This window comes from Budorcas taxicolor, chromosome 14, assembly GCF_023091745.1.
Source record: "Budorcas taxicolor isolate Tak-1 chromosome 14, Takin1.1, whole genome shotgun sequence".
In the NCBI taxonomy this organism is placed as follows: domain Eukaryota; kingdom Metazoa; phylum Chordata; class Mammalia; order Artiodactyla; family Bovidae; genus Budorcas; species Budorcas taxicolor.
The window spans coordinates 42,665,633-42,688,444 of NC_068923.1; the positions used below are offsets into that span (position 1 = coordinate 42,665,633).

General features: G+C 40.9%; 1 protein-coding gene across 1 annotated transcript in view; it reads right to left on the reverse strand.

The window, feature by feature from the left end:
* The window catches only part of LOC128059575 (cytochrome P450 7B1), a 168,858-nt gene that overhangs the window by 23,309 nt on the left and 122,737 nt on the right, over positions 1-22,812 (reverse strand). The window contains exon 2 of the mRNA XM_052651995.1: positions 3,831-3,967. Within this exon, the coding sequence (XP_052507955.1) occupies positions 3,831-3,967 (137 nt within the window). The remainder of the gene's footprint in view (positions 1-3,830; positions 3,968-22,812) is intronic.

Consider the following 22,812-nt stretch of genomic DNA (forward strand, 5'->3'; position numbering starts at 1 on the left):
TGTCTTCTACACAAGAAGTTTGACATCTGGATCATTATAACTTGAATTTTGATGTTTTCATCTCATATATTTGGTGCTGCACAGGAAGACCTCCAAGGGAATTCAGAACAACCATTTGACTATTTGGAATAGAAATGTCTATTCAATAAATAAGAGATAAACTACAATTTTATAGAAATTTTCCATTACTATCACCTTTTAATCTCCACATATACCTGGCTCTCCATTTTAAAATCTCCAGCTGAAAATATTCATTGGAAGAGTGGACTATGAGCCAAATTTTTATTTGGTAAGGATGACCACATTATCCTCCCGCTCTTATTAGGGAGATTTCGCTAGCTGTTGACAATGATGTACAGTGGTGCTTCGCTGCGGTGACATCTAGGGAAAACGATTCCGCTGCACCACCACACAAAACCAATTAGAGAACTATTTTCTGCGACAGGTCACGAATTTACGTGGTTTCCCATGAAAAGATGTACCTTTTAATTTCTTTATTAAGATGACATTCGTGTCCCTTGAGACTTTTGGGGATGACAATCATTCGCTCATCATGAGAGAACATATACTCAGGGAAATCACATCATGGGACAAAGGTGGGAGACACTGTTTCCCGTTTAACATTTTCCAAATGAGCTATTTTGCCAACTGATCATTAGAAGCACGTACATGAAAAGGATTTCTTGACAGGGATTTATTCAAACTCTAGGAAGAAGCCAAAGGGAAGTAGTAGTATGTATTCAACTCTGGTTGTCTATTGTGGAGTTTAAAAACATAACCATGGTCAATAGATATTAGAAATTAAGATGAAGAAATGAAGTGTCAGCAGAAATTTGTTATTTTCTGAAAAGTGAATAAAATTATTCTAATTTGCCTTAAAGTTTCTGCTTAATCATCTGAGGTTATTTTTGTAGAATGTATTAGCAAGGAAAACTGAAAATGTCAATAATTTGTTGTATCTACTCATTAGAATATAAGGTTTACTTTTTAAAGTTAAAAGTGACTTTTTAAAATTTAATTTTTGTTTTATATTGGAGTATAGTTAATTTACAATGTTGTGTTAGCTTCAGGTGTGCATTTAAAAGATTCAGTTATACATATATCCATTATTTTTCAGACTGAGTTCCCTGTGCTATACAGAAGGTCCCTGTGGATTATCTATTTTATATATAGTAGTGTGTACATGTAAATCCCAAACTCCTAATTTATCCTTCCCCAAGAATTATTTTTTTAAGTGAAGAATATAGTTTTGTATTATGAAGCCAAGTCATGTCCAGCTCTTTGCAATCCCGTGGACTGTAGCCTGGCAGACTCCTCTGTCCATGGAATTTTCCAGGCAAGAATACTGGAGTGAATTGCATTATTCCCTTCTCCAGGGGATCTTCCAGACCCAGGGATTGAACCTGGGTCTCCTGCCTTGCAGGCTGATTCTTTACTGTCTGAGCCACCAGGGAGCCCTATATATAAAGGTATGTATATGTTAATCCCAAACTCCTAATTTATCCCTCCCCAAGAATTACTTTTTCTAAGTGAAGACATGTAATATGAAATGAATAGTTCACTTAGGCTAGAAGCCCCAACTATGGCCTTTATTTGTGTTACAGTATTTCATCAGCTCTAAGGTACTGAGAATTTCCTCATTAAATATTTATTGTGAATCAATCTTTTCTGAGCTGTGAACTAAATGTGGGCAAGAGAGGAGTCAGATAATAATGAAGGGAAATAGATACTGTGAGTTAACAATAAAGTCACAATTTATTAAATGGTATGACAAAAGAGATACTAAGAGTGATTTGAGAAGAGGCATCAGACATAACATGGGGAGGTGGTAAGGATCACTGTAAAACACCAGTGCATTTGATAGGTATGTGGGGATCTGAGTGAGATCATACCTGTTGTCTTCAATTTTCTTGGGAAAGAAACTGAAAGTTATCAGAGACCAGTGATAGAGAGCTGGAACAGAGCTCCTATCTGCACACTCGACCAGAAGGAGGAGGGCAGAGGAGTGTAGACAATCTAGTGTTAAAGATCAGCCTCCCAGACATACATGGGAGACAAAAGCAAGAAAAGGAATGGCTAGCCCAGGTGATAAGCCGATGTGGAAGACTGTGAGCAAACATGCTACCATAAATTTCTTCGCTCTTTCTACATGTGCTCCTTTGCAACTCTGCCACTCTGCCCAGGAAGAAGTGGAGGTCTCTTTTCTTAGCCTTGAATCTGGGTTGGCCTGAGACCTGCTCACACTAACAGAATGTGGTGGAAGCAAAGTTCTATGACATCTGAGCCCAGGCCTCGAGAAGCCTTGCAGCTTTCCTCCAACCCTCTTGAAATATCAGCTGCCACATAAGGACATCATCTTGAGGATGAAACATCATGACGACAAGGAGGTCCTAATTGGCATGTGATGAGGTCATCTTGGGACATTTAGCCCCAGTCAAATGGCTCAAGCCACACAAGTGACCTGTGCAAGACCAGTTGTTGTTCAAGGCATTACATCTGGGGGAGGTTTGTTATGCACCCAGAGATGTCTAACACAGCAGGAGAGTTTGGGCCTTAAAGGAAGATGATTTGAGAACATTCCAGCTTTTCCCATCAGCACCATGATGTTGGACTATGTAGTGATCCTGCTGTGTATATTTTTTCTTGTTTCGTAAACATCTTCTTGAAGTTAGAATCATAAAAAATATTTTTAAGTTAAAAATATTTTCTGGGCTTCTCTGGTGGTCCAGTGGTTAAAACTCCCTGCTTCCAGGGCAAGAGGCATGGGTTCAATCTCTGGTCAGGGAAGTTCTGCATGCCACATGGCGTGCCGCCCCCCTGCCCCCAAAATGTGGGCTTCCGTGGAGGCTCAGTGGTAAAGAATCTGCCTGCCAATGCAGGAGACGCAGGTTTGATCCCTGGTCTAGGAAGACCCCACCTGCTGCAGGACAGCTAAGTCCGTGTACCACAACTACTGAGCCTGTGCTCTTGAGCCCAGGAGCCACTACTACTGAAGCCCGCATGGCCTAGAGCCTGTGATCCTCAACAAGAGAAGCCACCGCAGTGAGAAGGCCGCGCACCGCAATTAGAGAACAGTCCCCACTCGCCACAGCTAGGGAAAAGCCCATGCAGCAAGGAAGACCCAGCACAGCCAAATAAATAAATAATCTTAAAAGGTGCATCCTGATCTGTGGGTGCTTGGGGCTCAGGAGAAAGGGGCGAGAAGTGAATAGGGGAAATGCGGGGGATTTTTCAGGCCAATGAAACTATTCTTGTGACACCATAATGCCGGATACATGACATGAGGCATTTTGGAACAGGACCCACAAAGGAACAGGATAAACCCAAGGAACTGGACAACACAAGGAGTGGACTGCAGAGCAAACCACAGACTTGACGATGTATCCACACTGGCACATCAATTAGCACAAGTGTGCCACATTAGCATAAGATGTTCAGAACAGGGGACGTTACGACCAGGGAGAAGAGGGCATATATGGGAACTGTCTGTATTGTCTGATCAATTTTCTCTAAACCTAACACTGCTCCACAAAACCAAGTGTGTTCAATGCATTCTGGCTTTTAAAAAAACAATGCTTAAAGGCAAGCTAAACCAAACCCAGTAACATGTGACAATAGGAGAGTGGTATTCCCCAGGCACTCTCAAGATAATTCTATAATTTGTTTTTTAACGTTAGGATTACTACACTCGAAAGCAACAGTTTTCTTTTGTATTGCTCTACAAGTAAAATAATATACAAATAATCCAATTTTGCCTAGAGAAAAATATAACAACATTAAAGAAAAGGTGAGAAATTGTAAGTAAGGAACTTAAAAGAGATGTCATTTACCTCCAAGGAGAAGAGTGAAAATGTCACCATACTGCTTTTGAAGAGTAGTCATGAAACCCAGAGGATCTTTTTGTAATTTCAGGGCTTGTCCAAAGTAAGGAAGCCAGCCTTTTATCAATGGAGGCTCACCACGTCTCCTATCGGGAAAAAAAAAGAAAGAAAATAAAAGAAAAAATTAAATCATTCTTATTTTAACACCTGTGGGTCATTTATCCAGTCTAGAAGTAGACTGGAAGAACTTTACAGCTTTTTTATTTTTCCAATTCTTTTATTCAGTGAATGCTAAGTCACTTCAGTCATGTCCAATGCTTTGCAACCCTATGGACTGGAGCTCTCCAGGCTCCTCTGTCCATGGGATTCTCCAGGTAAGACCACTGGAGTGGCTTGCCATTTCTTCCTCCTGGGGATCTTCCCAATCCATGGATAGAACCTGTCTCTTATGTCTCCTGCATTGGCAGGCGGGTTCTTTACCACTTGGGAAGCGCTTTATTCAGTGATTCTTATATAATCTTAGACATGTATTTATTGAGCCCCTTCATGTGTGTGGCTCTGGGGCAGACAGTTCAATTTACAGTTTTTGGTGAGCAACATTTGTGAGAAATTGTGTCTTGTGAGACTCAATTGGCTGAAATGACAGACACATTCAGTAAACATTTTGTGTGTGAGCGCTCCTGCTGTGCTTCTGGGGGTTAGATGTCAGGTAGTTTAGTTGCCAAAGTAAAGCTCTTTGTTATCAGATGTCAATTAGACTGAAATTAAATAATTAGAAGAGGGGCAATTATTAATCTTGAAAAATCTTTTGTGTTGTTGAAAACAATAAAAACCTCAATATTATCCTATGAAAGGTTTTTTTATATTCTTTTATGAAGATTTTTATTCAAACTATAAACAAATAGGAATATTTATTAAATTTTACTAGATTTTTTAAATATATGAAGTATGTTCAATGAATCACTGAAATATTGTGAATTAAAAACCAAGTTTCTTCTTTTCTGACCCATAATCCTAGCAAAACGGGACTTCAAAATTTCTTCTCAGTCATTTATTTGGTGAACTCAATCTGATTTAAAGTTAAAAAAAAAAATCCAAAGCCATTTTATCCTACAAGGGATTAAAACAAATATTCAAGAGAACTCTGATGATTCCCCATCCCATCTGTGAAGATGACTTATACTACACGCAATACAACCCATTTTGATTAATCACAAGATATTACAAGCTCAGATCTAATCAAAGACCAAGATTATGATCATACTCAGCACGGAATTTTATGTAGCTAGATTAACCCTATCAAAAGCTTTTGTTTTCCCACAACCCAATATGGTAGAATTAAACTGGAAAAATTTATCTTTATAGTAATTTACAAAATACAAGCTGTTGTTTAAACACATATACTTAGAATAGGAAGACAGGGAACACAACATAGAAACGTGTGTCTTAGGGGCTTCTCTGGGGGTCCAGTGGTTAAGAATCTGCCTTGCAGTACAGGGAACGCAGTTGAGGAACTAAGATTCCCTATGCCACAGAGCAACTAAGCTTGCTTGCTGCCACTACTGACCACGGTGCTCTGGAGCTCACACACCACAGTGAAGGATCCCACAGGACACAACGGAGATCCCATGTGCCACAACTAAGACCCTATGCAGCCAAATAAATAAGTAAATAAACAGATAAGTAAAAAATTAAAAAACCCACCACCCCCTCCCCAAAAAGAAACGTATATCTTACTCTTCACCTCACTCCCTGTTATTTTCTTGAGTGCAACTCAGCAATGGAGACTTGCTTTTTTGAGAAATATAAAAGCGTATCAAGAAAATAATGTTTAACAGTTAAGTCCAAAGATTAATCAATAAGAAGACATTGCACATATGATTGGAAAGTAGGCCCCCAAGTTAGAAACTACCAAAGCTATTCATCAACGACTCTTTTGAAACTTGCAAGTGATTTAGTTCACAGAACTTCCTGTCAAAATATTAATTCTCTTCCTCGGTCTACTTTTACTCTGTTATGTTTAATGTTGCTTGAATGCTGCACTGTGACAAAGATTTTGAAAGGCTTTTTGTCATATCATAATTGAATGTAACTGATTTCATCCTCTGTGCTTGTCATCTGGTCAGAAGTCATACATTCTTCACAGGGTTTCCGAGAGGGTAAAGGATGGAGCTCGGAAATCCAGAGGAATGAACTGAAAATTCAAAAGCAGGGAAACACATTAGGAAGCCATTTTATTGCTATTAAGATGGGAGGGTCTTCGTTTCTTACAGCTGTGCTCATTTGGGTAGAAATAAGCCTCGAGCTATTAAATGTGTATGTGTTAGTCACTCAGTCATGCCTGACTCTTTGCAACCCCACGGACTGTAGCTCGCCAGGCTTCTCTGTCCATGGATTCTCCAGGCAAGAATACTGGAGTGGATTGCCATGCCCTTCTCCAGAGGAACTTTCCAACCCAAGGATTGAACCCTGGTCTCCTGCATTGCAGGCAGGTTCTTAATTGTCTGAGCTACAGGGAAGTCCTAACTATTAAATACCATGTCACAGCTATGCATATTTTCAGGAAAAAAAAAATACAGTGCTAGTTCAACTTATGACCCTTCAAAGACAGTTAACAGAAATCTGTCTTCATCACTATATTTGTAAAAATTATTTAGGGAGGAAAGACATCATCATCACGATCCAGAAAGGCCTGTTGACACCTGGCACTGCGCAAACATGGCTCTCTGTCTCTTTCATGCTCTGTGACTTTGAAAATGAAGTACCAACTGCTCACTGCTGAGTGAAGGGATAGGATGCTTAATGCGTATTGGGGATGCTCCAGTTCCAAAGCTTAAGAGGAACAAGTCCTGAAGCGATGGTGGGTCACCAACCTCTCCCCTCAAATCTATAGTCCATATCCCTCTTTTTCCCCCACTCAAATAATAAACACTCAAATACCTTCTTTACTATTTTAGAGACTACAAGATCATATCCTGTAAATTATACAACTTAAAGCTTACAAAGAATCTCAATGATTAATCCCAAGTTCTATGCAGAGACCACAGCATCACTGCTCATAAGGTCTTCCTTACAACTTGTAGGACACATCTTAGAGTTCAGGCAAAGTGCCAGTATGGTCCAGACTTATCTGGAAGTAAACAGTGGAAAAGAATCTAAATACATAAAATAGCTATAGAATACAAAAGACATTAAAGACATTTCCCTTTGGTGAGAAAGCAGCATATAAAATTTAAAAGTGGACCAATAAAGAATACTTGGTTTCTAATGATACAAGAAGTTCATCTTTATGCTACACCTTCCATGAAATAAACAAGGTAAACGATTTGACATTCCACATATTGTACCCCTGGACATTTAGAGCCAGCACTTTCCAAAGCAGTCTACATGTGTCAAAGTATTTTCTTCTCCATTTTTCCCATGATCATTCTAGGCTAGGAATCTCAGTTATTGAAACAACCTTCTAAGCAAGTAGGGAGCAAGCCTGATACGTGCACAACAATCTAGGGAAAAAATAAAATTACATGTTGATGAAGTTTTTCTAGACAATACATTTGTATCAGGTCACCTAATATCTGGAACAGTACCTTAGTAATTTTTTAAATTTTTCCTAACTAATATTTTCTTTGTGTAGGTGGTTAAATTTCAGAAATTACACAACTAAAGGGCATTGCAGTATCTGAAGATAATACTGATCTTTTGAACAAACTGTGCTGTTGAGCAAGGCACTTTGGAAGTTGCTCTGTTTCATGCTTCCCTGACTTATTTTGGAAACTACTTATTTGCAAAATGTCATCTGCCTCTTTGTGTCTCTTAGAACTGTATTCTTGAAAGATCCTCTATTCCGCCATTCTTTTTTGGCTCCAATGGGGGCACCAAGATACCTAAAAATGTTCCTGCAGCTCTGAAAAGCAGAGAATCACCATGCCCTTTGGGACATTGTGGAGAGGGAGCATCATCGCAGGGTTGTGGATGAAAGGTCCCGAGAGAGAGCGCGTGGAAGATGTGCTGGAGCAACCTCAGGGAGCACCCAGGTGGGGCCAAGCAAGCCCAGAACCACATGCCTCGCTTTCTCCAGAAACTCAGTGAGTTAAAATCAGCTGGGGAACTTCAGTAAGGGATGCAAAGGTGGAGGACTGCTCCCAAAACCCTAGCCAGGAGGCACCTCCGGGAAGCCGTCGATGAACCACATGAGCATCTGTACAACAGGGCTCACCAGATCAACAGAAAGGAAGGGGAAGAGAGAATCCCAAATCTCATTTATTCCTGGTACAAAAGAGACCAAGTTTTAAAGGAGAAGTGACTGAGCCACTTTTCACTGGAAATATTCAGTGTTTTCTGCTATAAGCAGAAACAGGGGCTCAGAAATCTGAGTTCAGGTATAAAGAATTAAAATTACATTTCTGCACATCTGACTCATCCTAGGAGACTGCAAATCCCATATGCTAGCTATGTGTAGCTAGATGCTCAGTTTTTTCACCTGAAAATGAGAATAAAGATATTCAGTTTAGAGATTCACCCATCAGGCTGAGGTAAAGTATTAGAAAGTAGCTGGTACACAGAGTATGGTTAGTTTTCCCTTGGGAGCAATAAAGATGTCCTTAAACTGGTGAATGGATAGACAAACTTCTATATAAGTCCATATGTATTGGAACGGTATTTACCATATAAGGAAATAGCTATCCTGTCCTAACAAGACTTGGAGGAAGCTTTGACTGCATATCGCTAAGTGGAAGGAGACAACCTGAAACGGCTGCATACTGTGCAACCACATGACCCGGAAAAGGTAAAACGATGGCTATCTGCTAGATTAGTAGCTGCTAGCTGTTAACAGGGAAGGAGAACACAATGAATAGGTGGAACACAGGAGCTTTAGGGCAGTGAAACTATTTTGTATGTCACTGTGATGGTAGATACACGTCATTATACATTGGTCAAAACCCACATAATATACAACACAAAAAATGAACCCCCATGTAAACTTCAGGACTTTAGTTAGTAGTAGTGAACCAATGTTGACTCAGTTGTGACAAAGGTACCACACTGATGCAAGATGTTAATAAAAGGGATGTTAAAAAAAAGTGTTGGGTGGGTCAGGAGGGGGTTGTGGGAACTCTGCAATTTCCTCTCATTTTTTGTGTGAACCTCAAACTGCCCGATAAGATAAAGCATATATATAATGAATTTTGAGCATGAAATATATTATCAGTTTCCATTTTTAAAAGAAGCTAAAGAGATTCTTTTTTTAAGATAGGCAATTCGAGGTTTTAGGATTGGTCATGTAAACTGACACAATTTGCCACATTCTCTCTCTTTTTTGAGGGGGCAGGATGTGGACCATTTTATAAAGTCTTTATCAAATTTGTTATAATATTGCTTCTGTTTTATGTTTTGGTTTTCTGGCCAAAAGACAGGTGGAAACATAGTTCCTGGACCAGAGTTTGAACCCCTACCCACTGCATTGGAAGGCAAAGTCTTAACCACTGGACCACTGGGGAAGTCCCAATTTTTTTTAAGAGTAAAGAGTTCTGGAAACCAAAACATGAGACTATTGGCTGTGGATGATTCTCATTCATGTTAGGTACATTTCTTCCTATGACCTAATAAGGAGCCACTCTTACGGGACTCCAACCATATTTAAGACCCTGCCCGGACTAAGTGTTTTTGTATCTTTTAGTTCAGGAAGCTGGTTTCCAGTGACCTGAGGGACTCTGACCAAAGTTAGTTTCTTCCTTGGCATTGTGGGGTTTTGGGCAATTTTGTTTGCTATTATTTTTTATTTCACTTTTTCTTTATTCTTTTTGATTTTTCTCATTTTCCTTTTATTTCTTTTTCTCATTTTCCTTTTTTATTCTTTACCCCATTTTTAAAAAATTGACTTTTCTTACTTAAAAATACCAGTTTGTTAATAATTGCCGTTCAACTTCATTTTTGTCTAGCTCTGTGTTTTGACTCTGTTATAAAGATCAGCTTTTCAGGTGGGCTTTTTGGGATTCTCTTTTAAGGTGATTTGGATCCAGTTTTTCCCCAGCGTTTCTCCATTTTTAAGCTGACCTCAGGGGCACCTTATCTCGACAGCAAAGGCAATCTGCTTCAAGGCCTCTTGCCTCCATCTCTGCTGAGGAGAAGACCCATATGGGCAACGACTATTGGCAAGGTTACCTTCAGCAAGGTGAGGTGGCCTTGGCACATCCTGACGGAGAAAGAGGTGGCTGTGAAGATCATTCACAAGAGCCAGCAGAATTTCTTGGGGCTCCAGACACTGTCCCACAAAGTCAAGATAATGAAGGTCTTGGATCACCCCAACATCATGAAGCTATCTGAAGTGATGGACACGGAGGAAACACTCTGCTTTGTTGTGGAGTGTGCTGGCAGAGGAGGGATGCTCCATCAACCAAGGGATCGTGGCAGCACGAAAGAGAAACAGGCCTCAGGCAATTTCTGCCAGAGAATGTCCACCAGAGAGTATTGCAGCTGGACAATCCACCCTGGATGCTGACTTGAACATCAAGGTGGCAGACTCTGGCTTCAGTCACAAATTCACCTTGGGCAATAAGTGGGATGCCTTAGGTGGAAGCCCCACCCCACCCCCTTGAGCGGTCAGCCCCTAAATTAAGATGGCATTGCAGCAGATATGTGGGGTCTGAGTCATTCTTTAAACGCACTGATCACACAGATCCCTGCCTTTAGATGGATAGAACTTAAAAGGTACAGAAGGAACGTTACTGAGTACAATTCACCGTATCTCCTCACTGAATGTGAAAACCTGCTCAAGAAATTTCTCACTCTCAATTCCAGCAAGGGAGGCACTTTGCAAAGCAAATCATGAACTTTCCCTGGATGCCTGCAGCTCAAGTAGACGGGAAACTAAACTGCAGGAGGCCATCCCCTGACCTTCCCAGGCGGCACTACTAGTAAAGAACCCGCCTGCTAACGCAGGTAGACATAAGAGAAGTGGATTCCATCCCTGGGTCGGGAAGATTCCCGGAAAGGGAAAATGGCAACCACTCCAGTATTCTTGCCTGAAAAATCCCATGGACAGAGGAGCCTGGAGGGCTATCGTCCATGGGGTTGCAGAGTCAGACACCACTGACGCGACTTAGCACACACACACTCCCCGACTACAATGTTCTCGGTGGCTCGCGTTGGTGGCATCCCCGGCTCCACAGTGTGAAGAAGAGTGACAGCAATGACATGGTGCAAAGGAATCAGCCCTGAGTCCTTATCCACAGACAGAGGCATTCATCTCAGAGGCCATGCACACTTACTTCTCAGAGAAATTTGTTCACAATACACCTTTAAGTGAATAAAGCAGTTAAGTAACCACAAGCACAACAGAATAATACTATTTTCCTAAAGAAAATATGGGAATGGAAATGCAAAGATGGGCTTTCCCGATGGCTCAATGGGTAAAGAATCCACCTGCAATGCAGGAGTCACAGGAGATGTGAGTTCAATCCCTGGGTCAGGAAGATTCATTTCCCAAGGAGGAAAATGGCAACCCACTTCAGTACTGCCTGAAAAATCCCAAGGACAGACGAGCCTGGTGGGCTACAGTCCAAAGGGCTGAAAAGAGTCAGACACGACTGAGTGGCGAAGCACACATAAATGCAGAGTCTAGTCTGCTCTAAGATGTTAATGGTCACTACTTCGGGGTGGTGAAATTACAGAGATTTGGTCCTCTGGTCTTCTGACTTGCAAGACAGAAACACAGTGCTTATGAAGATTATGCGTCATTGGTTTTGTTGAACATCTCTCAATTTGGCTCGTCTGATGCTTTTGCATGATTAAACTGAGGTCGTAAGATGTTTTGGAAAGAATCCCACAGAAGTGTGCCCTTCTCAGTGTATTGCTTTGGAAATTTAAGAAAATGCTATTTTAGTGTGAACATGAAAACCAGGTGCCCAGGGCACCATTTTCTAAAAACCAGTTGATGAGGACTTCCCTGGTGGATCAAGGGGTTAGGACTCTATGCTTCCACTGCAGTGAGCAAGGATTCCATCCCTGGTGGGGAGAACTAAGATCCCACATGTTGAGAGGCCAAAAAAAATTTTTTTTCTTAATGTGTTTAATTAAAGAAAAAGAAGCTGATGGCAAAAACTCTACAAATAAATCAAGTGTTAGTCACTCAGTCCTTTCTGACTCTTTGCGACCCCCATGGACTGTAACCCACCAGGCTCCTCTGTCCATGAAATTCTCCAGGCAAGAATACTGCAGTGGGTTGCCATTTCCTTCTCCACAAAGGACTCAAAGGCTGATTCTAAAAATGAGCACAGTGTTCCCACTGTGGGGGGTGGCTGGGAGGGTGGAGGTTCACCCTCAGCAAGCGCAGAACTCAGTACCTCCCTCCCCCTACCCTGTTCTATCTCCTCCCCGACACCGCCAACCACAAGCCAAAAAGGAAGAGTAGACGCCGGGGATCAGACTCTGTGAGTGTACAAAGTATGGATGCACGGTGCCATCTGGATCCCTGCTACTTCCTCCAGGGTCCAGGCGACCTGCAAGTGAGGCAGGCAAAGTTGGCTTCCATGATGGTCACGGGAAGGGGAGTGGTGCCTGTCACAACTAAGGTGCAGGTGTCGGGCTATGACACCTTGATAGCTTCTTCAAGGCTCCACTCAGAGGAAGAAGTGTCGTGGTTCCGAGGACACTGCCTCCACCCCTCACAAGACTCCAGTGACTCTCATCTGCGCAGTAGAGAACAGGTTAACTTTCCCCGTGTAAATGATAAATCATATGTCCTTCAGGACTTTCAATTCATATGTTGTACATGTATGATCTCCTTAATATTTGTTTACTGCCAGAAACAGATCTCCTGTAATCTCTTTTCAGGATGAACATTAATCCAACGCTGTCTAGAAAAATTATACAATTCATTACCATAAGTAATCTCCACTGTACCCTGTGCTTAACCTTCATTTTTTCCCCAGTCCGATAATCTTGCAAATCCACTGGTGCCGTGTGATTGGCATCTGGTGTTCACACAACCTCTGCCTCACAAAAAATAGATGAAAAATTCCTGGATAAAAAAATGCAACTTTTCAGTCTATCAGCGATTCTAATCTTTGCTCTTTGGTAAATTTTGTTACCACTTTAGGACGATCTGGGGGGTCAGAAACAAGACCCTTTATTCTTGAAATGTTTTTCCTCTGTCAGGATGACAACTGACTTAAAAACTTGACATGATTTCTCAGTAGCAAAGATATTCACAGTTCAAGCACTTTTGATCGAAGCATTAAATGTAACGGCAACGTAAAAGCAACCAATGCTCAATGGTCACCAATTTCTCCATTATCAGCATGGAATCAGAGCAAAACTAACACTAACATGACTAGATGTATTTTCACACCCCAGAGCATAACTCTTCAAGCCATATTCCAGTTGAATCTTTAACTGTCAGTTCATCTCTGCAATCGTGTGATCTGAACAAAGCTTTGTTTGTACAGTGTGCCTTTCTGAACTCGATTCCATTAGCAGATTTATACTAATGGCTTGATCAAGTGAGTGATTTATAAATGCTTCTTTGGCTAAATAAGAAAAACCACATCCATATAGGATTTTACTCCGAGAAGTCTATGATTGAGCCTTTTTTTTTTTTTTTTTAAGCTAGAAGAAATGCCCAGGTTGGCACCAGGGAATAGTAATGTCAAGGCATATTTCATAAAACTATAATTTAAAACCTAATTGAGTCTCAAGCAGGCTTCCTAATGACCACAATATTGGAATACCATTTTTTTTTAAATGAACTTGACCCTGGGCTAAGCAGGGCATAGGTCCAGCCCTTATCTGCTCCCATGTTCACTGCTACAATGACTCCTGATTAATCTTGCTACACTCTGGGGCTCAGATCTGGGTTTCTGCAGACAATCACCAATTTGGTGACTTTGACCAACTTAGTTATCTATGCTTCAGTTTCCTCACCTGTAATACTACTGTACTTACACCTAAAATACTGCTTACTGTATACCTGAAATACTACTGTACTTACACCTGAAATACTACTTACTGTATACCTGAAATACTACTGTACTTTCCTCATGTGGGATTTAAATAAGTTAGTACACATAAAAGAACTGAAGACAATGACTTCAGATAGTAAGCACTAAGTATTAGCTGCTTTCATCGTCTTCACCATCATCTTCATATTACTACTGGGATCACTTACAACATAAATCTAATCACCACTTTCTCCTAATTTCTCTTTCCTAAAAGTTTTCAATAGAATACCATTTTTTAAGACATTTTATTCTCATTTGCTGGCATACTTCCTTTATTTGCCTAATTTCCATTTTAGTTTAGTGCTGCCATTTATGATTTTCAGACAAGGAAATGGGGCACCAGAATCACCCTCCTACATTTTTCAGGTTTTATATCTCTGAATAAACACACTCAAAAGAACAAAAGGGGTTCATAAGAGCTCTGGAGCCAGTTAAGAATGTTGAAATGGCCTGCTGCTGCTCCTGCTAAGTTGCCTCAGTTGTGTCCGACTCTGTGCGACCCCAGAGATGGCAGCCCACCAGGCTTCCCTGTCCCTGGGCTTCTCCAGGCAAGAACACTGGAGTGGGTTTCCATTTCCTTCTCCAATGCAGGAAAGTGAAAAGTGAAAGTGAAGTCATTCAGTCATGTCCGACTCAGCCACCCCATGGACTACAGCCCACCAGGCTTCTCCGTCCATGGAATTTTCCAGGCAAGAATACTGGAGTGGGGTGCCATTGCCTTCTCCGTGAAATGGCCTAGATAATTCTAAAACAGGGAAATCGATTCATAATGGAATGTTATTTCAACTCCTTAATTAAAATAGAAAGCCATGCAACTGTATTTGTAATTTCTGAGATGATCAGTTGCATTTCACAGACAGTATTTGATTGGACTCCATGGAAGAGATATCAATTCCATTAGCTCATCATTTCTTATATTTGATTAAATCATTTGAGTTTGAAACATTTAATCAAAAATCAGAACCTACAGTTGTGTGAAAACTAAATTTTACAGAGAACTAGCCCAGAGAAGGCAATGGCACCCCACTCCAGTACTCTTGCCTGGAAAATCCCATGGATGGAGGATCCTGGAAGGCTGCAGTCCATGGGGTCGATGAGGGTCGACACGACTGAGTGACTTCACTTTCACTTTTCACTTTCACGCATTGGAGAAGAAAATGGCAACCCACTCCAGCATTCTTGCCAGGAGAATCCCAGGGACGGGGGAGCCTGGTGGGCTGCCGTCTATGGGGTCGCACAGAGTCAGACACGACTGAAGTGACTTAGCAGCAACTTAGCAGCAGCCCAGACAGCCTTGGTAATGACAATATAGAGACAAATGTCAACAACACAGAAGTGCTTTGTCAAGTTATCAAACGATGGTTTATCAATTGAAGCCCATGAAGAAACCAAGTTCCAAATTCTGACAGCCAGCACTAAAATAATCAAGCCCAGCTTATCAGAACCATAGGAAAGGCAATTCAAGGGTACTCTGGTTTGCTAAGGTGGGAAGCTAATGAAAAGCCTGTGGACCATACACTGCATGGTGTATATAATGCAATAATACAAAACCATATCTTAAAATTGGGTAAAACATTAACATACCAAAAGCCAATAGTAGCTGTACATTTGTAACACAGCATAGCACCAAGAAAGGCAAAGTTTTGATCTTGTCATGAATTAGAGGGCATTTAGAAAGGAAAAACACCATTCTTTTCCAAACACTGGTTCCTAACTTTGGTTGCTGATTTTAAGTTACTGCATAAAAGGAATGGATGACTACTCCAGGAACTCCATTATCACTAACACTAGAACATAGGACGTAGAAGACATAAACAGATTATTTGCAGAGAGATAATTCTAATAGTATCCTGCAAATTTGAAAGTTCTATTAAAGATAACCTTTGACATATTTTAAACATATTATTGCAGTGTCCTTTGCACACATTGTTCCTCTTATGTACTCTTCCCCATGTTCTGTGAAATCAACAGTGTTTTTACCAGGCACACTGTTTAGGTAGTGTTCAATTGCTTTATTTCTGTCTTTTTGCCTTGCTTTCTGTGTACCCATCACTAATTCTTATCAATCTCTTTCAGTCCTCTCTAAAATCACTCTCAATATGGTCAGACATATGGTCCTGTAATTTTCATATAGCTCCTCTCCGATTTTCCATCAATTTTTATTTTGCTCCAGTCAGCAAGAGACTTTTGTGATTTTATCCCTTTCAAAGATTATTTTATTTCTACTCTTAGATTTCTAATTTGCAAGAGGTCTTTTATGCTCTCTGCTAGACCTTATAGAAATTACATTTAGTTCTTGTTTTATAAATGCAATTTCTTCTCCTATGTTTCTAAGATGACTACACATAGTTTGGGGGGAATTTTTCTGTCCCCAAGTTGTCTCTTTTTTTTTCTGTTTCTTTGTCATAGTCTCTGTCTTTTATGATGGAAGCTTTCATCAATGGCTCATGAACTTAGCTTCCTTTCACATTTGAAAACAACACAGTGTGTGTGTTGGTGAGTCTGGTGGACTTCACCATATCACGATTGGAAGGGGGCCTCATCATTTTAATGAGCTGCCTTTCTACCAGTTAAGTGGAGGATGTTGTTATCTTTGATGAATTCTAATTTTGCTTTAGGGACTTTGGGAGTAGAACATAGTATATGCACACATATGCAAATCTGTTTCCTATAAATAGTTAACATTAAACAATTTTTTGAATTTTTCTTAATTCTATTTTTTGTGGAGATTATTGCCAAAGTCATTTGGAGTAATATTTGCAGATAAAAAATTTTTTAGAGTTCATTTCTATTTATGGAGGTGAGAACAGATAGGCGATCTTATAAGAAAATGTAGTGTTAACATTAAAAGTCAGAAAAGAGGAAAAGATGATGGGGTGTATAGTTATACAAGTTTCAGGTAAAATTCCAGCATGAAGTAAGGGATGCTTCTAGCTCACTGCATTGTTTCCAAACTTACTCCAATACTCCCATCAATGCTATTATCTTGTTTCTGACGCTTGGAGGATTAACGGGAATTGGCAGAGAGAACTGAGGTACTGATAAGATTCTTCTTGTTCATTTGAAGAAGTGTGTGTGTGAGAGAGTGTGTGTGTGTGTAAGTGAGCAAGCACACATGTAACTGTATTTTGAACTTGGACCTGCCCAAAGTGATGCCAATGTCAGTAACACATTTAATTCTTTGCACAGACCACCCATCAGAAGGCAAATGTGCTAGCTCTCAGTAGAATAATAAGCATGAACAAAAACAACGTCAGGGTTAAGGGAGTTGTGGCTTTCTGAAATCAGGTTTTTCTCTTTTCTGATACGTTTTTCACTTGCAATGAGCCCAGAGGTGATAATGCTATAAAGTAAATAAACATAAGATGTTATCTCCCATAGGGCAACTTCTGTTGGTGGCTAAATGAGCCAAGATGAAGAAACACTTCAAATAAAAGACTCAGCTGGAGGAGCAGAGCAAAGAGCCTGCTTAGCTTGAAAGGAAGTCTGGCACCTAGCCACTGTGATTCATAAACTATAATGTAATAGACTTGTATGAACAAAAATCTCATTTCCATATTCAATACTGGTTACCTGAATGAGCCTTATGAGAGCTAATTTTTGGAAACAACATTAATTCTCTGGAAACAAAATGAGCCACTTGATACCAGCCAGAGTGTGGTAGCAAAAGGGTTTCAAGTCCCACATCTCATCCATACCTTTTCTCCATCTCCACATTCCAAGGGGTATCTCTAGAAACTTAGGAAATTGAACCTTAGTCTAGTTTAATGTCGGTTTGTTTGTTTTTTTAATCCCCACTGGCAGATGGAAGTAAGTTGTTTGGTCGCTAAGTCATGTCTAACTCTTTGTGACCATATAACTGTAGCCCACCAGGTTTCTCTGTTCATGGGATTTCCCAGGCAAGAATACTGGAGTGGGTTGCCCTTTCCTTCTCCAGGGGACGTTCCTGGCCCAAGGATAGAACCTGAATCTCCTGTACTGACAGGCTGACTTTTTACCACTGAGCCACCCAAGAAGCCTATAGATCAGTTTGAAACAAATTGCTATAACATACATTTAATTATCAACTTTCATATAAATCACTAGGACATATATTTGCTTTATACTATCATGCATGCTTTCACTCCTGAAAACCTGTCACCTTAATTTGGCCTCCGAGTCACAGAAGATCCTAAAATTGTCTCTTATCTGGTCATACCATTCCTTTTAGGTGCCAATAATTTCAAATGAATTTTGGCTCTGCGTAGCCATCTCAATTACCTGGGTCAGCCATTCATCAATGGATCAATCAATTCATTAATTCAAACAATTACTTGGTACTCAATCTGTGTCAGATGCTGTTTGAGGTGACAAGGACATGAGGAAGAAAAACAGACACAGGATCTTCCCTGGGAGGGCTCAGTGTTCCGGAGCTGAGGGTCAGCTATATACCCGGAGATAACCCAGATGCACTGCCATGTGAGTAACGGCAGAGCTCATTACCAATTACGGAGTTATGTGTTCTCACTTATAACTCACTTCTTAGTTTGATTCCGTTTTTCTGAAAAGCTTCTGTACTTTATTTTTCCTTGTCATCACTCTGTTGAGTTTAAAACCCTAGACCACATATCTGCTCCTCTACCCTGTAAATCTGGTTTGCATACACCCTCAAGAAAGGAATATTGTTACTTAACTGAAAGAATGATATTTAACAATTGAATCTACCTTGGTCACGTGAAATTATGCTCAGATCCCCACATAAACATGCAACTCCCAGAGTGGTTTATTCACCATCCTGCAGAATGTGTTCACATTTTTTTTCAACACATTATTTAACTTCAGTGCTTGTTAAGTGGTGTTTTGATGGCCCTTCTCTCATTGCTATCTCTGTGAAGTGGGAAATCAGATTATTTGATTCAATATTTGTTTTGTTCTGGCCTCTGCTAATCACTGGAAACTTCATAACTGTTTTTCTTCTGATGTAAAATACTCATATCACAAGCAGGTTATGTCAAAGGTATTTAGTGAGAACTAAGTATAGGAATACTTTTCCTATGTTTGCTCTAGAAGATAGAATACTATACACCTTTTCTCAAAATTTAATTCCCTGGAAATCCAATTTCCGCTAAATGAGATATGGGAGATTCAAGTGATTAGTAAATTCCACACTTTAAAACAATCAACTGTCAGTCTCCCAGAGTAATCTGAGATTTAAAAAATAATAGTCTGAGTAGTACCTTCATGCCAATAAGTATTAGCATCAGCCTTCCATGCCCACATGCTCTGGAATCTGTGTGTATGCTGCTGCTGCTAGAGTTGCTTCAGTCATGTCCGACTCTGTATAACCCCATAGACGGCAGCCCACCAGGCTCCCCCGTCCCTGGGATTCTCCAGGCAAGGACACTGGAGTGGGTTGCCATTTCCTTCTCCAATGCATGAAAATGAAAAGTGAAAGTGAAGTCGCTCAGTCGTGTCTGACTCTTAGTGACCCCATGGGCTGCAGCCCACCAGGCTCCTCCTTCCGTGGGATTTTCCAGGCAAGAATACTGGAGTGGGGTGCCATTGCTTTCTCCAATCTGTGCATATGTTTAGAATAAAATTACTTTATACTTTAATTTCAAAATAAACAAGGACATAAGTTAACAGAGGCTTCTCTCTAATAACACAACTCCCCAAAAAAAGATATATGTTGGGTGCTCAGTATGGGTCAAATTTACTGAAACTTGTGTATCTGTTCCTAATAATAAAATGAAGCAGATAGGCAAAACTAGATGTATTACTAAAAACTGCCTTCCTGCCTTAAAAAATAATTAGAAAGTCATGGATCATGCCTATATAGAAATATTTAATTTTTTACACCAGGGATAAAATCATTTTCTAACATAGCCTGGCAAAGATTTTTTTTAAGTTTTAAATTATAATAGCTTTGAAATTTATTTTTTTAAATTTGGACCTTCTGAGACACTTATACTTCAGTGTGTAAACTAATAGCAACAGAAAATTTGCTAGTTGGCCTTCATGAGGCCTTTTAACCAGATAAAAATGCCATATTCTAGAATGTGCCTGAGAATTTCCTCTACAGAGCGCAGTGGGGTCAGGCCAAGGAAAAGCTGATACTTTTTACAGTTTTCACTGGGTGTATAAAATGCAATTATGATTTACTAATCTTTAGATCATAAAGATATACACAGGTGTATTTGATGGGAATTCAGTTCAGTTCAGTCGCTCAGTCATGTCTGACTCTTTGTGACCCCATGGACAGCAGCAGACCAGGCTTCCCTGTCCAACTCCTGGGAGCGGATGTGGGAAATGAGGATGAACGGCAGAGACTATCCATAATGCACTGTGATCATCTGCACTTTGGAGAAATAGGACTTGGAGAATGTTTTCAGTGATCCCACAACATCCAAAGCTCCCTGGCTTTGGATGGAAATGGTGTCTCTCCCTTCTGACAGCACTGGGAAGAGGTGGCTCATTCTTCCACTTTGCAGCCAGAAGGGCAGCCAACAGATGGACAGATCTTCCCCCTCAGGCCACTCATCTGCACTGCTTCACCCATCAGGTCCACGTTAAGGCTGATGCAGTTTCCACCACATAAAATGGTATGGTTGGAACATAATCTGGAGGAAGGTGATGGGCACATTGAATCTCTGGAATTTAAAACAAATGTTGCAGAGCTTCCTGAGAACCTACCTTGTTGATCTTCACAGTGAGGAATATGGGGTCTAGGGCTTGACTATCTGCATTTGATTCCTGGTTTCATACTACTCCATGTATTCTCTTAGGAGACTTCCCTGTGGCCCAGTGGATAAGGATTTGCCTGCCAATGCGGGGGACACAGGTTCGATCCCTGATCTGGGAAGATTCCACACGCCGCAGAACAACTAAGCCCAGGCACCGCAACTACCCAGCCCATGTGCTGCCACTACTGAGGCCTGCCCACACCTAGAGCCTATGCTCCACAGCAAGAGAGGCCACCACAATGAGATGCCGGTGCACCACAACTCGAGAGTAGCCCCCGCTCACCGCAGCGACTAGAGAAAGCCCACGCAGCAATAAAGACCCAGCACGGCCAAAAATAAGCTGAAAAAAAAATATTCTCTTGGGGCAAAATCTTTCCGTATCTTGGCTCCATTTTCTGCAAACCTACCTTATCATGTGGTTGTGAAGATTCAATGGTGTATGTAAATTATTTGGGAACATTCAAGTTTAAAGGAAAGTCTCTTAGCTATTACTGCAAATCACATACAGCCTAACCTAAAAATTAGTTGATAAGAACATTGAGACAGACAGGCTGAGGGCTTGCAACCATCTTAAAGTTACAAAGACCCCAAATATAAATCTAGGCCTTTTGACGCCTAGCCTACAATTTGTTCAAATTATTGATATTCCAAACTTTAGGTCTTCAAAGACCACTGGCAAAATGTTTAGCTACATTCACGAAACACTGGCTCATACTGTTTTCTCAATATCTATCTTTAAAGGAACTCATTTATTTTAACGGCTTATTTATTTATTTTTGACTGGGCTGGGTGTTCACTGCTGCACAGGCTTTCTCTGGTTGCAGCGACCAGGGGGCACTCTCTAGTTACAGAGCTCAGGCTTCTCACTGTGGTGGCTTTTCTCGTTGCAGAGCACAGCTCTAGATGCACGGGCTTCGGGTGTTGTGGTGCGTGGGCTTGGTTGCTCTAAGGCATGTGGGATCCTCCCAGGCCAGGGACTGAACCTGTTCATGTCCCCTGCATTGACAGGCAGATTCTTAACCACTAGACCACCAGGGAAGCCCTCACTTTTTAAAAATAAATAAATCACTACCACACAGAAAGAAAACAAAACTAAACATTGCTATGAAATTCTAGTTGGATATTCTAGTCTGCTGAGAGGTCCAAGCTTGGACCCTATTATTGGTTAAAAAAAAAAGATTTAGTGAGTCGTTATGGGGAGTGGGTTTCCCTTGGTGGATCAGATAGTAAAGAGTCCGCCTGCAGTGCAGGAGACCCAGGTTCAATCCCTGGGTTAGAAAGGTCCCCTGGAGAAGGGAATGGAAACCCACTCCAGTATTCTTGCCTGGAGAATTCCATGGACAGAGGAGCCTGGCGGGCTATAGTCCATGGGGTCGCAGAGTTGGACACGACTGAGCAACTAACACTTTCACATCTTTCTTTCACTTTCATGGGATTGAAGACTTGGATTTGAAATTAAGGTTTAAAGAAAACTGCCAAGGGGTAAGTTTTCACTAGATGATTCAACTGATATTACCTCCTTGCCACAGTGACAGTGAAAGTGTTGGTCACTTAGTCGTGTCTGACTCTTTGCAACCTCATGAACTGTAGCCCTCCAGCCTCCTCTGTCCATGAAATTCTTCAGGCAAGAATATTGGAGTGGGTTGCCATTCCTTTCTCCAGGGGAATCTTCCTGACCCAGGGATCAAAATCAAGTCTCCTGCATTGCAGGAGATTCTTTACCATTGGAGCCACAAAGTACACTTTGGGAAACGCTGTCTACATTGCTTCCTAGAGAAAGGTTCTCGGGAGCAAACATCAGAGAGGCTCCCTTGCCAAGACACTAGTGAAGCTCTTCGTTTATCATCATTTCTCAACAGGTAAGAAAAGTGCTCTATATGAGGTCCCCAAGTGAAAGATTAACCAACAAGAATTCACTGAAGAGATCAGAAAAAAAGCCCAGTTGTACAATTCTTTCATGCAGTATTCAGATTTTCTTTCTGAATTCCATTTACTGATGTTAGAAGGTGTCCCTACTTGATGCTGTCAGTCTTATAATGACTTATAATAAGAGATAATAATAATAAGACTTCTAATAAGGTCACTCACAACTGCAATGTGCTTGGGGACATTGCTAAAATTTAAACCACCATATAAATACATAAAACTTTCATTTGAAAACTCTGAAAACTGAAGGCAAAACATAAGGAGTGATAGGCAGACAGGCAGCATTCAGGAGCAGCCTGTGTCAGTCACATCTCTGGGCCCAGGGGCAGGGCAGGCTGCATCTGT